Source organism: Bidens hawaiensis, unplaced genomic scaffold (assembly GCF_021521415.1).
Source record: "Bidens hawaiensis isolate Kalapana, Puna unplaced genomic scaffold, B.hawaiensis_p1.1 tig00040682_1, whole genome shotgun sequence".
Classification (NCBI taxonomy): Eukaryota; Viridiplantae; Streptophyta; class Magnoliopsida; order Asterales; family Asteraceae; genus Bidens; species Bidens hawaiensis.
The window spans coordinates 31,190-46,520 of NW_027497196.1; the positions used below are offsets into that span (position 1 = coordinate 31,190).

The window sequence follows — 15,331 nt, forward strand, 5'->3', positions numbered from 1 at the left end:
TTATAGCCTTGCTATTAGCAAGAAGTTCATCTTAAGTCCCAAAATTGGTTGTCATGCACGAGTTGTATTTCAGCGTCCATGGCTTCCAACCATTTACCATATTACGAATTTGAAATAGTAGTTTTGTAGTTTGTGGGCTCTCAGTGATCCACGAAATAAACTTTGTCCTCAGCCACGAGAAATTCATATCTAAGCACTTGAGGAATTTTACCAAACCTAAACTATCTCTAGTTCAGCTTCAACAACTTTTTGTTGATTGGCAGGTTCTACTTCGGGTGAGGCATCTTGTGGTTCTTGAATTTCTTCTAGATTCATGTTACTTCCCGTTAGCTATTTTGTGAGAAACCACTTTAATAAGGAAAATTTTCTAAGATTTATGAAAATCATACTTTTAGTAGGGTAGTGGAAGCAATATCCCCTCGTTTTTCTAGGGTGATCAACGAAAACATGATAACCTATAGAAACATTAGTTAGGACACTTCCCATGTCATATCTCATATCATGTTTTGTCTACCCTTTCATTCGAAACCACATTAACTATTTGAGTAGCGATTTTCAAATTTTAACTTCAGGAGTGACAAGAAATTGTACGACTCATCACCATGCGGATCATGTCTAACAGAGTTGGATTCTTCCTCCAATATACCTCGTTAAGTTGTGGTGTACCAAGTAAAGTTGACTTGTCAATGCATGAAATAAATTTGTGTTCATGTTACATTAGACCATGCGGTGCCATTCTCACGACCTCTTGCGTGAGCCGATATGGTAGTGTGGTTCACAGGAGTGAGCCCCGGGCGTGAGTTTATTCAAACAATCTTCTTTTGCTATGGTCAATTCAAAAAAAATATTGAAATGCAAACAAACATCTTCTACAGGGGCGCAGGATCATTGGGGCCAGGGGTGCCCCCCCTCCCCCGGAATTTTTTTTATACGTATTAAGCCCCCCCCCCCCCCCTGAAATACATTTTTCAAAGAATAATATTGGTTTGTGGTTCCACTGATTTTTGTTATATAAGAACCCAACGTTTGGTTTTTATTTTATATGAAATCTATTTGTTATTGCTTTTTTAAAAGAATTCCCAAACTTTAAGGACTTGTATTATAACTAAACTAAATTGTTAAAAACAATCTGATACATGAAAAAAAACGACGTTTCAATTGCCGGCAATCTCCATCAATCCATCTTCAATCTTCAATTGCCGCCTTCATCTTCATCAGTCATCAGCGGCCGCCGGCGCCGTGTTCCACTGTTCCGCCGCCAATCGCCAAACCTGCACGACTGCACCCAATCGCCAAACCTACCACTGTTCCGCCCGCCAATCGCCAAACCTGTTAACTGGTAATAGTTTATTTGGGTTATAAACTTATAATTAGGGTGTATTTGTTTGAACTTAGGGTTGATTTGGTTAAAATTAGGGTCGGAATAGTATTTTAATTTAACCAAAGCGTATTGTTGTTGTTTTGTTAGGAGTTATATCATGAAAAAGACGAAACTCTTCATTCTTTTTACAAAAAAAATGATGGTGGACAAGAGAGTAAATGCCACAAAGCTTCAACAAGTGAGTTGAACCAGCCGGACTAGCCGGTTAATTCTGATATTCCACAAACAGAGCCAAATACTAATGAAGCGGTTCAAAACGAAAATCAACAAGAAAAGAATGAATATTCACAACCAATGAAAGATGAAGTGGATCTTAACAATTTAGAAAGAGATCCGGCTAAACGAGTACCAATGTGGCAGCATTCGGTTAATGTAAGGGAACAAGTTAGACGGGCTTATCTTTTTTAGGAGCTTACCAGGTACATCTTACCGAGTATAAAGATAAAGGTTCAAAGAAACATACTCGTAGGTTCCAATATGCTTGGTTCCCAAATTTGGCCAAATTGGTTAGAGTATTCTCCAACAACGCATTCGGCTTATTGTTTTTTGTGCTATCTATTTAGTGATAAACCAAGCGTGAGTCACGGTTACGATTCGTTTACAGTTAAAGGATTTGATAATTGGAAAAAAGTTAACGGGAAAGATTGTGCTTTTCTCAAGCATCTTAAAACTTCACAACATAAAAATGCTTTGGTATTCTCTCAAAATTTATTGAACCAAACAACACACATTGATGGTCGTTTATTGAAGCTAAGTGAAGAGGAAATAAGGAAGAACCGTTTACGTTTAAAAACTACAATTGATGTAGCTCGTTGATTGACATTTCAAGCTTGTGCTTTACGAGGACATGATGAATCTTGTAACTCTAAAAATTGAGGTAATTTACTTGAATTGCTAAAACTTTTAGCTTCTTATAATGATGAAGTGGCAAGGGTTATTTTAGAGAATGCTCCTTATAATTCAAAATATACTTCAAGTTATATTCAAAAAGAAATTCTTAGTATCATTGCAAATAAAGTTTGAAAGCATATTCGTAATGAAGTAGGGGATTCAGGCTTTTGTGTCATGGTTGATGAGACAAGAGACGAGTCAAAAAAAGAGCAAATGGCAATCGTTTTGAGATTTGTGGATGCAAAAGGGATTATACAAGAAAGGTTCTTGGATTTGGTTCATGTTCACGATACTTTATCAGCAACCTTAAAAACAAGTTTGTTTAGACAACTTTTGCATTATGAGTTTGATGTTAAAAAAAATCTGTGGTCAAGGTTATGATGGTGCTAGCAATTGAGAGGAGAATGGAACGGATTACAGGCACGTGTTCGTAAAGTTTGTCCTTATGCATATTATGTTCACTGCTTTGCTCACAGGTTACTTGTTTATTTTTGTATTTTTTTTCTTCGGTTTGACTTAAATACTCTTATGCTTATTCTGTTTTTGTATTTTGCTTATAGGTTACAACTTGCCTTGGTTTATGCTTCAAGGGAAAATACTCCAGTACACAACTTTTTTAATCAAATGGTTTCTATAATTAACGTGGTTTGTGCTTCTAGTAAGCGTCATGATGAGTTACAAATTGCCCAGGAAGATGAGGTTATAATATTATTGGAATTGGGTGAAATCAAATCAGGATCGGGTCTAAATCAAGTTGGGACATTGCAAAGAGCGGGTGATACACGTTGGGGTTCCCATTATAACTCCATTTGTAGTTTGCTTAACATGTATTATGTCACTCGTGTTGTTCTCGGAGGAATAATTTAAGACTTATCTCATACTACTTTTGATCAACGTGGAGATGCCGATGCAGCTTACCAGATCATGCAATCATTTGAGTTTGTGTTTATTCTTCACTTGATAAAGGAAGTATTGGAAGAACATATACACTTTCTCAAGCATTACAAAAGAAAAACCAAGATATTCATAATGCCATGGAGTTAGTTTCATCAACAAAGGTTAGTCTAAATGATTATAGAAACACTGGATGGGTTTCATTTTTTGAAAAAGTTACTTGTTTTTGCAACAAGTATACAATAGAAATGCCGGATATGAGTGCTCCATACACTTCTACTCGGTACCGGCCTCGTAAAAAACTCTCCATGTTACATTTGAACATTATTACCGAGTAGATGTCTTTACATCCACATTTGACAAACAATTGCATGAGTTGGATAGTAGATTCAATGACCACACGATTGAGTTGTTATCTCTTATTTCTAGTTTGGCTTCAAAAAAGATAAATGTTGATGAGATTTGCTACTTGTTGAGAAGTATTATCCTGAAGATTTTACAGAGCCGGGGAGAACTCATTTACAAGATCAGTTGGTGGTTTTTAATGTTGAAATGACAAACAATACCAAGCTAAGAGGTGTATCATGTATTTCTGATCTATGCAAATATCTTGTGGACACTCAGAAGTGTGAGACGTACTATTTGGTTGACAGGTTGATTCGGTTAATCTTAACACTTCCAATTTCCACAGCAACAACAGAAAGGGGATTTTCAGCAATGAAATATTCAAGAATCGTCTTCGCAATAAGATGTCAGACGAGTATCTCACGAATAGTTTGGTGATTTACATAGAAAAAGAAATTGCTGAGACATTTGATTCGGAGTCCATAATCAATGAATTCAAAGATCTTAAAGGTCGTCGGGCTGCTTTGTAAGTCTTCTACCAGGTAGTCAACCAATCACCCTTCCTTGCAATGTCATTCTTAGATCGTCTTAAGTATCTTAGGTCTTTTGTTGTTAACAAAACATGTATTTGGTTTTTTTGTAAAAACGGTCTTTTGAATGAATGAAGAAAAAGTATTTATTTAGTTTTTATATTGTTTGACCCGTCCCGCCCCGCCGACTCGAAAACTTTTTATTGTTTGAATTTGACCCGACCCAAACCGAACTGCTGACCCAAATTATTCTGGATCCATAACTCCCCCCCCCCCCCCCCCCCGATGATTTTGGTCAAGCTTCGCCACTGATCTTCTAACATCTTTATTTACAGTTCATCACAAACATGAATATGAATAACCCGAATAACCACAGCCCGTTCTTCATGCCATCTCTGCCACCCTACACTACAACCTGAACTCCATTTTGCAACACTGAAGTTGTCGTTTGGCGAGTGGAACCATTAAGCTATCAACTTAGTATGCCATGCCAACACGAAAGTTCAACTTGAGACACAACCCAAACCATAAAATAAGCTTCAAGAAAGTTGGATCATTCAACCCTTAAATGTGAAGAGTCATTGGCTTGCACTTGGATCAAAGTTTCGGAGGATTCGATCATTGGTAAAGCACAACCCGGACAACCATTTTGTTAAAAAAATGGTTTTTATTTTTATTTTTTTAGTTTTTATCTTAAAATTGGCAAAACAACAACACCAATAATAATAATAATAATAAAATTTCTATTTTACGCATCCTGTTAATATCAAGAAATTATATAATTTCTGAAATAATTTAAACACTTTTAAAAGTAAGGTTTTTTTTTTCTTTTTTTTACCTCATGTTTTTAATTAATTTATTTTTCATTTAAAAAAAATTACTCCGTAATAAGTTTTGGGTTTTATTGGGCGAGGACAAGACCATGGCCCCTCCATGTGATTTATGAAAACTTTAAATTAAATCATACATTTTCTGATTGAATGTCCTTTTCATTTTCCATGCCCTTTGTTGGCACTCACATGCCATGCCCAAATTCTTGGATTTTTAAATCCAAGCCATACATTAAAATATGTGATGCAAGAAACGAAGGATTGAGACATTTGATTGCTTATTTTGACAAAAGAAAATATTAAATTAAAATATTTATTTTATAACACTTAAAATAATATGCGATTTGGTGTGTCAACTTAAATATTTGTTAAACCTTTACATAAATTATAAAAAGGTTTATGTTTTATATATATGTGTGTGTTTTTTACTTGTTTTAAATCAAATGCTTTCTCTAAATAGTGCTTATGCACATCTAGATGTTTCCCAAAGTGGAAAACCTAATAGCCAAGTAAAAAAATTTAATTGTCAACGGATCTTTGTAAGTTGTAACAATGTTTTGAAAATAAAATAAGCTCTACATTGGTCCCCAGGATTGGGTGTGGCGGATACGTATTAGATGGTTAATTTAGTTGGTGTTGTGTGAATTGAATAGGTACATGTTGGCTCATGCGAACCACACCATAGGAGGTAATAATCTAGTTTATAGGTATTTTTATTAGAGCCCTCACACTACAGGTTTATGGACTCGTATGTTGTGTAGTTCGCACTAAGCTAAAGAATATCACATGTTTTCATGGTAAAAGATCCTCACATGTTGTCAGTGAAGAAGGGAAGAAAAACGTGAAGCAAGACTAGAGAAAGAGTAGACCCATTCGTGGTGGTTTTTGGGTTTGTCAAAAATGTTTACGTTGAAAAGGGTTTTGTGGGCCTCTAGCCCACTAGTATGGTTTAATTTTCTTCAGAGACCTAAAGTGAAACAAAAAGTTTAGTGAAATGAAATTATCAGTGAAATCTGATTCTAGATGTTGATCACGCCAGCCCTATTAGGCCACCCTTCTAGATGAAATCACAATTGTTTTTGTCATTGTAAATATTAATAAACTCGCACGTATGATGTTGGAATTATAGTTGAATCGACAATAATATTGATACAAGTTCGAAGTTTGCTCTAATGAATGACCGAACTACAAGTGTTACAAAGGGTAGTATGAGCTATGAAGTTAATACAAGTGAAGTGTTTGTTGTGATTAGGAGGATTCAAGGTTATGCTTCAAAGATAATTGTGATGAATATTCTTGAGTTTTAATATTGCCCTAGTGAACATAAGGATTCAAATGATCATTTCTCCCTATATAATGGGGTCAAAGTCTAGGCTATTACATGAAAGATTTCTATATTAGTTATTTTCCTCCAGCTCCTTCGTCCTTCATTTTTAAGCCTTTAGGCCTCAGCTTGTGCTGGGGGGGGGGGGGGAGGGGGGCGCACCCATCTTGAGCCTTTCCCCTGACTCAAAGGGACAGTACCCAGAAGATACTTTTCCCTCCTCCTTGTTGACCTGCTTTCTTTAATCTTATCTTCATTACTCGCTTGGACTTCCTTCCTTAGGCCTTTTTTGGGGCTCTTCTAATCTTGTTCAACATATGCTTGCTTGTGGTCTACCTTTGACTGGGCTATTTGTGACATTCGTCAATTTCGGGTCCTAATTGTATTCGTTTATTATGTAAACCGACCCGTTTTGTAAACTGAAAATCTTTGATATAATCAAAATGATGGATTTTATGTTACATATTTGTTTTATACTTGTCGGGTCTCAAAAACACCCTTTTTGGTCCCTAATATGGCCTTAAAACGCTTAAAACCAACCCCGGGGGCCAAAACTGCCAACTTTGAAAGTTCAGAATTTCCACCAGGCACGCTTAGCGTCGCGCTAACATCCATACCATGGAAAGTTAGCGCCGCGCTAAGGGGAGTCTGCACCAGCAACTTGTTTGCTGTTGTTTATGCTTTACACCCTATTATCCGATTCGAGTTGTATACATTAGATCACTTGCATAACCCCTTTAAATCTTATCCTATATATACAAGACCCTCCTCTTCATAAATCCCTTCTCATACTTCATTTCCTCTCTCAAAATTCAAGTTCTACAAGGTTATTTTCATTGTTCTTGGAGGTTTGACTTCCAAATATCAAACTAATCAAGTCTTTCATTTTAATTAACTTACTTTTATTAATACTTGAAGATGGTTGTACAACATATATATAATATACACCCCTTGTTACCTTTGGTGGTCACTTCCCCGGTCTCGGTAGGTGGAGTGTCGGGTCTCGTAAGGCAAGGCTTCATGGAGGACTTTCGTGGTCCTTGATATATATATATATATATATATATATATATATATATATATATATATATATATATATATATATATATATATTTATATATATAACTTGTTTATGCTTACTAACCATGTCTAATTTCTGCTCATTTTAGTTTGTTTATCATATTTATGAAGTTCTATGGTTATGGGTTTGAAGAGACTAGCCTCAGTTTACCGTAAATAGCTCCAAAACGTAAACCGAACTTGTTTACTAGTTTTTCTAAATAATTGTATAAACATGCTTTATGTTAGATTTGAGTTTCTAAAATCATTTTTATAAGTTCCATGGTTATGGGTTTGTGAAATCTAACCTCGGCCTTAGCCTGAAACAAGATCTGAACCGAAAACCGAACTTTCGTTTAAAGACTTCATTTTTAACTTGTTGGTTGTAAAACTTAAGTATCATCATTTATAAGTTATTATACAAGTTCATTGATGTTTGGGCATGTGGTAACCATTCTTGATCTTATTCCAAGTTGGAAACCGAACCAAACCGATTTCTCTCGTTTAAGACACACAAGTGTGTTTCTAACTATCAAGACTTGTATATTTATTTAAAAAATACTTTATAAACTGATTTTAATTATTTTCTTAAAGTACTTGGGATGTTAAGTCCAACTTGATCTTATAACAAAGGTTGGACCGACAAAACCGAACACTCGCTTAACGGACGTTGTTAGTTCTAAAACAATAGAACTACATACTTGGTTAAGTCTTATTAAATTTTATTGAGTTATCTCATAACATTTATTATTTTGGAAAGTCGACTTTGGGTTTGACCAATTATCAAGACCCGAACCAACCCCCCGAACACTCATTAAAATCCCGTTTTAGTATCTATTTTATAAAGGAACTTGCATTCTTACATTTTTAACCACCTTATTATTTAACATAGTTGAGTAAATATTAAGGTTAGATACTTTAACCCGGTTTCGAGTAAACTTATATTTCTAAAGGTCTGTTGTTATAATTTCTTAAATAATTACATTTTAAACCCTAAACTTTAATTGTTTACATTTCTTACCATTTATTTTTATTTAAAGACTTCCAAGGCAAATTTTCTAATATAAGACTTCTTTTCTTTTAGGCTTTCTTCGTTAAACTCGTCGTTCCGGTTAATCTCCAAATCACCAATCTTTCAAGTTTATTACTTGACGTGGGTACTTTCATTCTCTATTTTCCATCTTTCGTTTTGGGGGTGATATTGCATACGTATTCAAACTAAATATTTTATACTTGAGTCTTAAACCACAAACTTTATTGAATGCTTTACTTAAATAAATGCTCGATTTGGTTTTATATGCTTATATGCAAATGTGTTTACCGCTTTTGGTTGGTTGATTCATATATCCGAGTATATTTGGCATCCCCTTATAGAAAGGTGTCATTAATGTATTATTATTAACGATTTCATATAAATCATAGTCTATTTGGCATCCCCTTATAGCAAGGTGTCGTTAATGTATTCTTATTAACGATTTCAGTATTTAAATTATTGCTATTATTTTATTGTTTTGTATACAAGTTGTGGAATTTCCTATTATATACATATTGTTCAAAACTATGAAATTGCTCACCAACTTTTGTGTTGACAAATTCTATTTTATGCAATGTTACAGGTTTGACTTTAGGTTGACTCGAGACTTGAAGAATCACTTAATTAAGACTATTAGGTTATTAGCAAAATGAACAATATATTATTTGCTATGATTTGAATTCGGTTATTGTATGAACAAGTTGTGTGACTCGTTATGTTTTTATGAATTTAAATGAGTTGATTAAATATTGTCACTTTAAACAGTGTCTTATGTTCTTGAGCAATCCGTTGCACCCCGGCATGTTCCGTCGCCTTTGATCGGGGTGTGACACTATTGTCGGGTCTACCCCTTTTCTTGTTACGGAGGCCCAGTTGTAAACCCTTTGGGCCACCCAATATTATTGGGTCTGCCTCTCTTGTTTATATACTGGCCCATTACAAGGGTAACATCTTCAATTATCCACAATCCATTGTGCTCGTTATTTATGACGAGTAAAATGGACTTACAACAAATCTATATTCTACCTCTGTCGTGACCTCTTGTATGATCCCTTTTTAAACCCCGATTGACTAAGTGATCGTGAGTATTTATTCTTTTATGTGGGAATTGAGTGAGCACAAATGAAAGATCCACACCTTTTATATAGGCTGGGGTATCTTTGATACAAAAAAGAATACTATTACATGTTGATTCTTGACCTTAAAGCTTCCTCTTGAACCATTGTTCTCTTTGACTTGGGCCCCCTCCATTCCAACAATATATCCTGACACATGTGTCGCTCTAATCCTTTTGGGCTGGTACTACCAGCTTGTTTAGATCGACTGGATAAGTCATCAATCCTTTTGGAACCTTTGATCGCTTTTAGTTACTTGGAGGGGGGGGTATTTTAGTTACTCTCCTTTTGGGTTTCCTTCCTTTAGCCACACTTAATTTGGGTATGTGTTTGCCATTGGTCTGTTTCTCTTACCATTCGAAAAGCCCATTTCAAGGGTAATCTCTTCAAGTCTCTCAATCCGATGTGTTGGTTGTTTATGACGAGTATAATGGACTTATATAAGTTCTTCCCTACACTTTTAATTCGGCCTCCACATCGCTTAATTTATCCTCCAGAAGTGTTCGTTTATGTTGTTTTCTCAATTGGCACGATTTTCATGTTTTTACAAACGGCTCAAGACTTCCTCATGTATCTTCTAAAGACATTTGACCATGCTATTTTCTTTATCCACGATGCTTTCTCTATGTTGTTTTATTCAAGTCTCACAGTCCCTTATGTTAAGTATTTATATTGGGATAAGGGACTTTAAGCTCCAGTTTCTTTAACATAACCAAGATAACGTTAAGTTTTCTTTCTAGGACAACTATGTTGGATCTACGTAATTTCTTTCTTCTTGTTGAATAACCCTACAAAGGTTGTTAGTAGTCAATTAACATGCTCTAATAATGATCATGTTGTTCTTGATTTGTTAGTATTGAACATAGAAACTATGATATAACAATCTCAGTGTGCTAATGTCTGTTGAAATATATCAAACTCCCGACATTAATCATGATGATTCGAATTCTTTCTATATGTTTCTTCTGCAAGGTCTTGTAGGTTAATAGGAACAATCAAGTTAAAGATGTTAGGGGATGGCGTATATGTATGATGTCTCGTTTAAGGGGAAATATATAAGTCATGAGCAAACTACATTATAAACTTTTTTGTCAATTTAAATATGTCGAATTTTGTTAGTGCACGGTTTTTGTGTCCGTAGCGATCGAATAAGTTATAGATAGTCTAGGTTTTTTATTTAATGTAAAATGGCTCATTCGCTATGGATTGTATAGCGAATGAGGTCCAGTCATTAGTTAACTAGACTAGTTCATTAAGGTATAAACCCATTCGTTATGGAAGCATAACGAATGAGGGCTAGTTCGTCAAGGTATTACCATTCGTTATAGAAGCGTAACGAATGGAGTCTAATTCGTTATGAAGGTATAACAAATTAGACTTAACTTAACGAACTGGAGCACATGGCCTATATATAGGCTGCTCATGCTCATAATTAGGATGTACATACATAAAGAGAGATCTAAGTTATAGTAATAATGCTCTCCATAAGTTATTCCACACCATAATGTATTCTTCCTTATTTATCAATAAATTATGTATTTAATGTATTCATCTCGTATTGTTTAATTGATGTATCGACGTGGCTAGATCCTTGGTAGGTCTCCTCAAATTCAATGGAATGTTTATAATTAAATATACAACAAGACAAAATACACAAACGTGTGAGATGTGTCTTTGATTTTTGCTTACCATATATCCCAACGCATTCCCTATCATATATTCATATATATTATATAATTATACTAAAAATTACTATATTTTCTCTCTAATGTTCAATTAAATAATATTTTTTATACCTTTATCATTATATTTTTTTCACTCCTTCGCTCACAACCATTTTCAGAAAATGTTAAAGATTTATACGATATAAATAGTGAAACTCCAAATTTTACTTTCACATATAACATTTTTTCTCTCATCAACTCACAACCACTTATAACCATACCTTATAATTTGCAAATCTTTCTTACTAGGGAACGAGTTGAGAATGCTGTTAGACCATTTATAATAGTTTAACGAATGAGCATGAGACAATGTCAATATAGCAATAATGTCGTGGAACATTGCCTTGGTTGGGCTTTTTTTTCTATTTGGGTGAAATCGCTCACGAGAGTTGGGCGATGATAGAGCCATTAAGCTCGATTACCGAAGGGGTCCAAAATTTAAATACAAATGTCCTTTAGGCTCATTAAATTAGAAAAAAGATATTTTTAAATGAACTACAAATAATCCTACGATAGTTATCCATCTTTCACACAATTTGCATACATTCTTCATCCTACTTTTACATAATCTAACTCAATGTTGTAAAATAGATCTCTAAGATCGAGTACTTGCTATAAGTATAACATCAAGGAGAGGTATTTTATTAAATTCACCTAATTACTAATGATCGAATAAAGGTAGTTAACCTCAGCCAGAATCACATCTAATCGTCAACTTAGGACCATTTTGACTTAAAATAAAACATAATTCATACTTCTATAATATTAAAGAATATCACTTTTTTTAAGTTAATGATTAGCTAGCAAGTTCAATAATAATTTAGTATTTAAAAATGTATTTCTCTAAAATTAATCATTTCCTATCTATGTGATAGTGATGTGACAACATTTATTCACTCACGTATAAATTAAGCCCCTATAATGCTCTAACGCATCCCACCATATTAGCTACATAATGCCCAGAACACGCGTGTGAGGAACCAAGTTATGAGTGTTTCTTTGATTATTTTATTCCATGCATCAATCACGTGTTCACGCCTCATATTTTCTTTATTTTTTATTAATTTTTATGTGAAAGCCAAGCCCGACACACATTAGTAGCTCATGACGTTTTTGTGGTTGAAACCTATGTTGCTTTGACGTGACATTATGTTTTTCACCTTTACATGACTTCGCTACAGATATCTTTAGGCTATGTGTCGTGGATGCACCATCATGTCATGTGGGCATGGATGGCGCCATCCACACCGTGTCATAAAAATGAAGGCTGGTGTTATAAGATTCGATGCCACCCACATAACGGTGCCATCCTTTTTGGTTTGGAAAATTCAAAAGGTTGGGTTCACCCGTTTTTTAAGTAAAAAAAATATAGTTAAAACTAGTTAACCCATAAAGTTTAACTATCGGATGCCTAGTAATTGACTCACTATCTATAGGGCAGTAACATAACGTGATAACTAGCTTTTACTAATTATCTCATTAACCCATATCTTTGTTAAACAGTATCACGTAGCCCTAGCCAGGTGGTATTGTGATAGTGACCCTAGTAATTAAGGTCAATTCAATAAAACAATAACAAAAGAACCTAAGCCCACTATCATTTAGGGGCGCACATGATTCCCACATAATACAACCTAGTGAATTGTGGGGTCACCAACAACCCACATGAGCTTTTACTACGAAAATCTAAAGACGTGAGTACGTTTTTCAATAAATACTATGCAACTATTATATAAAGAGCTTTAATGTATTTTAGATAAAAGTATTTATTACATGTAGTAAATGTATATGTTAATAAATACTTATTACATACATTTTTCTATTTAGTTTTTTTTAACAGCTAATTTTTTATTTTATATAACTTTTTTCTCTCGTGACTTGTTAAGCTTGAACCACAGTATTCACTAGTTTGTTGAATGTTGGATAATACCAATAACTTTATCATCACGCCATAAGGGATGAGGCTCTTTGTTGGACCTCCGGCTGGCAAGACTTCGCTCCAGCTGTTATGGGCTGCAGGTTATATCATTTGGGCTTGTGGGGCGTGACCCCGTGCAAAGTTTGGTCTAGCCGATATGTAACACTCTTGGTTTGGGCCTCCGATTTGGTTCAAGATGGGCTTCGCTTATTTTTGGAGGAGGATCTTGATGCTTCTTCGATTAGTTTAGGCTTAGTCAAATGTTTGGTTAGCTTTATGTCTCAAAATGTAAGCCTTCGGGCTAGGTAGTATGCTTTCTTTTGTGGTCTACCCTATCCATGGTTAATGTCCAGGAGGGGGGAGATGCATTTGTATGTAATCACTTATTATTTTTTTTTATGTTAATTTTACCAAGGGCACTGCCCTTTTACCAAAAAAAAGGGGATGAGGCTGATACTAGTATTTTTTATTTTTTTTTGTTTTTTACTATAATTTTGAACATCATTTTCTTATATTTTTTGCATAAAAATGCAAGAATATAATAAAAAATGGTTATGATGTATAAAATACTTTACTGGAAATATTAGACTTTACTAATTATAACCTTTGTGGTCTCTTGGCCAATAATAATGATATTTACACTTTAACCAAATGATAATTATAAGCTTTATTTTTGTTGTCAATAGTAACTTCGGTAGCATAAACATTAGTAATTTATATTTAACTTTCACTCGATTACGCTCGCATTGATACTATAAACGAAATTGAGAAACATAAAAGCAAAAAATTGAGTATAAGTCAAATGTAAATTGAGTGTAAAATCTATGATGATTATGCTACATTATTATTGTCAACAAAAGTGAAAGTTAGAATTGTTGTCGATAATAATGTAATTATGAATTATTATCGGCCGATATGTCATATTGTGAATTATCAAAACCCAAGTTTCCAACTTTGTGTGATGTATAGATAATTTTCTATAAAAATACTAGTAAAACATTTATTTCATAATCATCATGTAAACAGTAAAACTTACATTTAAATCACATCCACACTATATAGGCATATAGCTACATGTTCTTAAAATCGAAAAGGAAACTATCTACATACCTTATTCGGTTGAATACTTTTCAACCATTTTCATGGCCGAATTGGTTATTGGTTGCATCGGAAAATAGGATTAACATTTTGACTAGATTTCTAAAAACATATTCAAAATCTCATTTATCGACTATATGTTTTATTTATGCAAGACCATATATTTTGTTGATAAACTAGTTCCATTTTTGTTATATATATGCGTGTGTGGCTTTCAAGATGTTTACAAAGTTATACACTTTTAGAAAAGCAAGTCGAACCGGTAGACCCCGTAGAAATCCAGTTTAATAATATATACAGTATTTATTAACCTATATGTTAAGAGTTGTTACCGTATGAGACCTGTAGTGTGCTTTTACGGGGATGGGTAGAAACTTTGTGACACCAGTTCGTTAATTGCAAAGGTATTAATAGAGTTTGGCTGATAAGTGATAACACATGATTGGGTCAAGCTACCTCTAGTGTGCTTTTGATAACACATAACGTATACGTCAAACACGTGTGATGTTAGATGTTATATAAATTAGTTTAATGATATATAAATTAAACAGACAGATCATCACACGTACAAAATGTTAATGGACCTAATACACACTAAATGTTTTCATAGGTAAGGTAATAATCATTTCCTTTCATCTTTCAAAATTGCAATATATATAAGTTTTCATTATTTTATAAGAAATATTATCTATTAATTTATTTTCTAGCTACAAGATATGAAAACTATCTAGAATAACAAGACTTTATTTTGTTTTCTTGAATTAGAAAATATATAACATTTTATCCATAAATGGCCAAGTGATGACATGGCTTTTTTTGTTATTTTTTGACGATAGTATTCACTATTGTAGAATAAAACGCATGTGATACAAATAGTCATTATAAATGATAGCGTGAATATGATTACTCTTAATCAACTATATGCACAAATGCACACGAAGCATTGAAATATCACATCTTCAAAAGAAGCCAAAGTTAACAAAAAAAATAGAAATTATGATCTATTAGTTGATAGTTGAGATTAAAAAAATGATCATATCTTAAAAGTTATAATAACTTGAGAAGAATAAAACAGTGGTCGATGAACGATCACCAACCACACTAAGTCAAAGTTGAAACAAACAACAGAAGAACCAAGGTAGATGTATGATTTATTAAGTTCGGAAAAAATAATGTTCTCATTTTCTAA

The 15,331-nt window shown here is 33.9% G+C and overlaps 1 protein-coding gene across 1 annotated transcript; it reads left to right on the top strand.

The window, feature by feature from the left end:
* Positions 1-2,446: 2,446 nt before the first annotated feature.
* On the top strand, positions 2,447-4,041 carry LOC143592307 (uncharacterized). Its single transcript, XM_077072257.1, has 5 exons — positions 2,447-2,548; positions 2,663-2,748; positions 2,833-3,047; positions 3,239-3,330; positions 3,820-4,041. Exons 1-5 carry the CDS (start codon positions 2,447-2,449, stop codon positions 4,039-4,041), a joined length of 717 nt encoding a protein of 238 aa, XP_076928372.1.
* Positions 4,042-15,331: the final 11,290 nt, after the last annotated feature.

Excerpts from the sequence above, each read along its gene's own strand:
- LOC143592307 (XM_077072257.1), top strand. The coding sequence starts at position 2,447 with ATGGTTGATGAGACAAGAGACGAGTCAAAAAAAGAGCAAATGGCAATC. Across the intron at positions 2,549-2,662 it reads AAGAAAGGTTCTTGGATTTG|CAATTGAGAGGAGAATGGAA; the intron begins GTTCATGTTCAC and ends TGATGGTGCTAG. Across the intron at positions 2,749-2,832 it reads GTTCACTGCTTTGCTCACAG|GTTACAACTTGCCTTGGTTT; the intron begins GTTACTTGTTTA and ends TTTTGCTTATAG.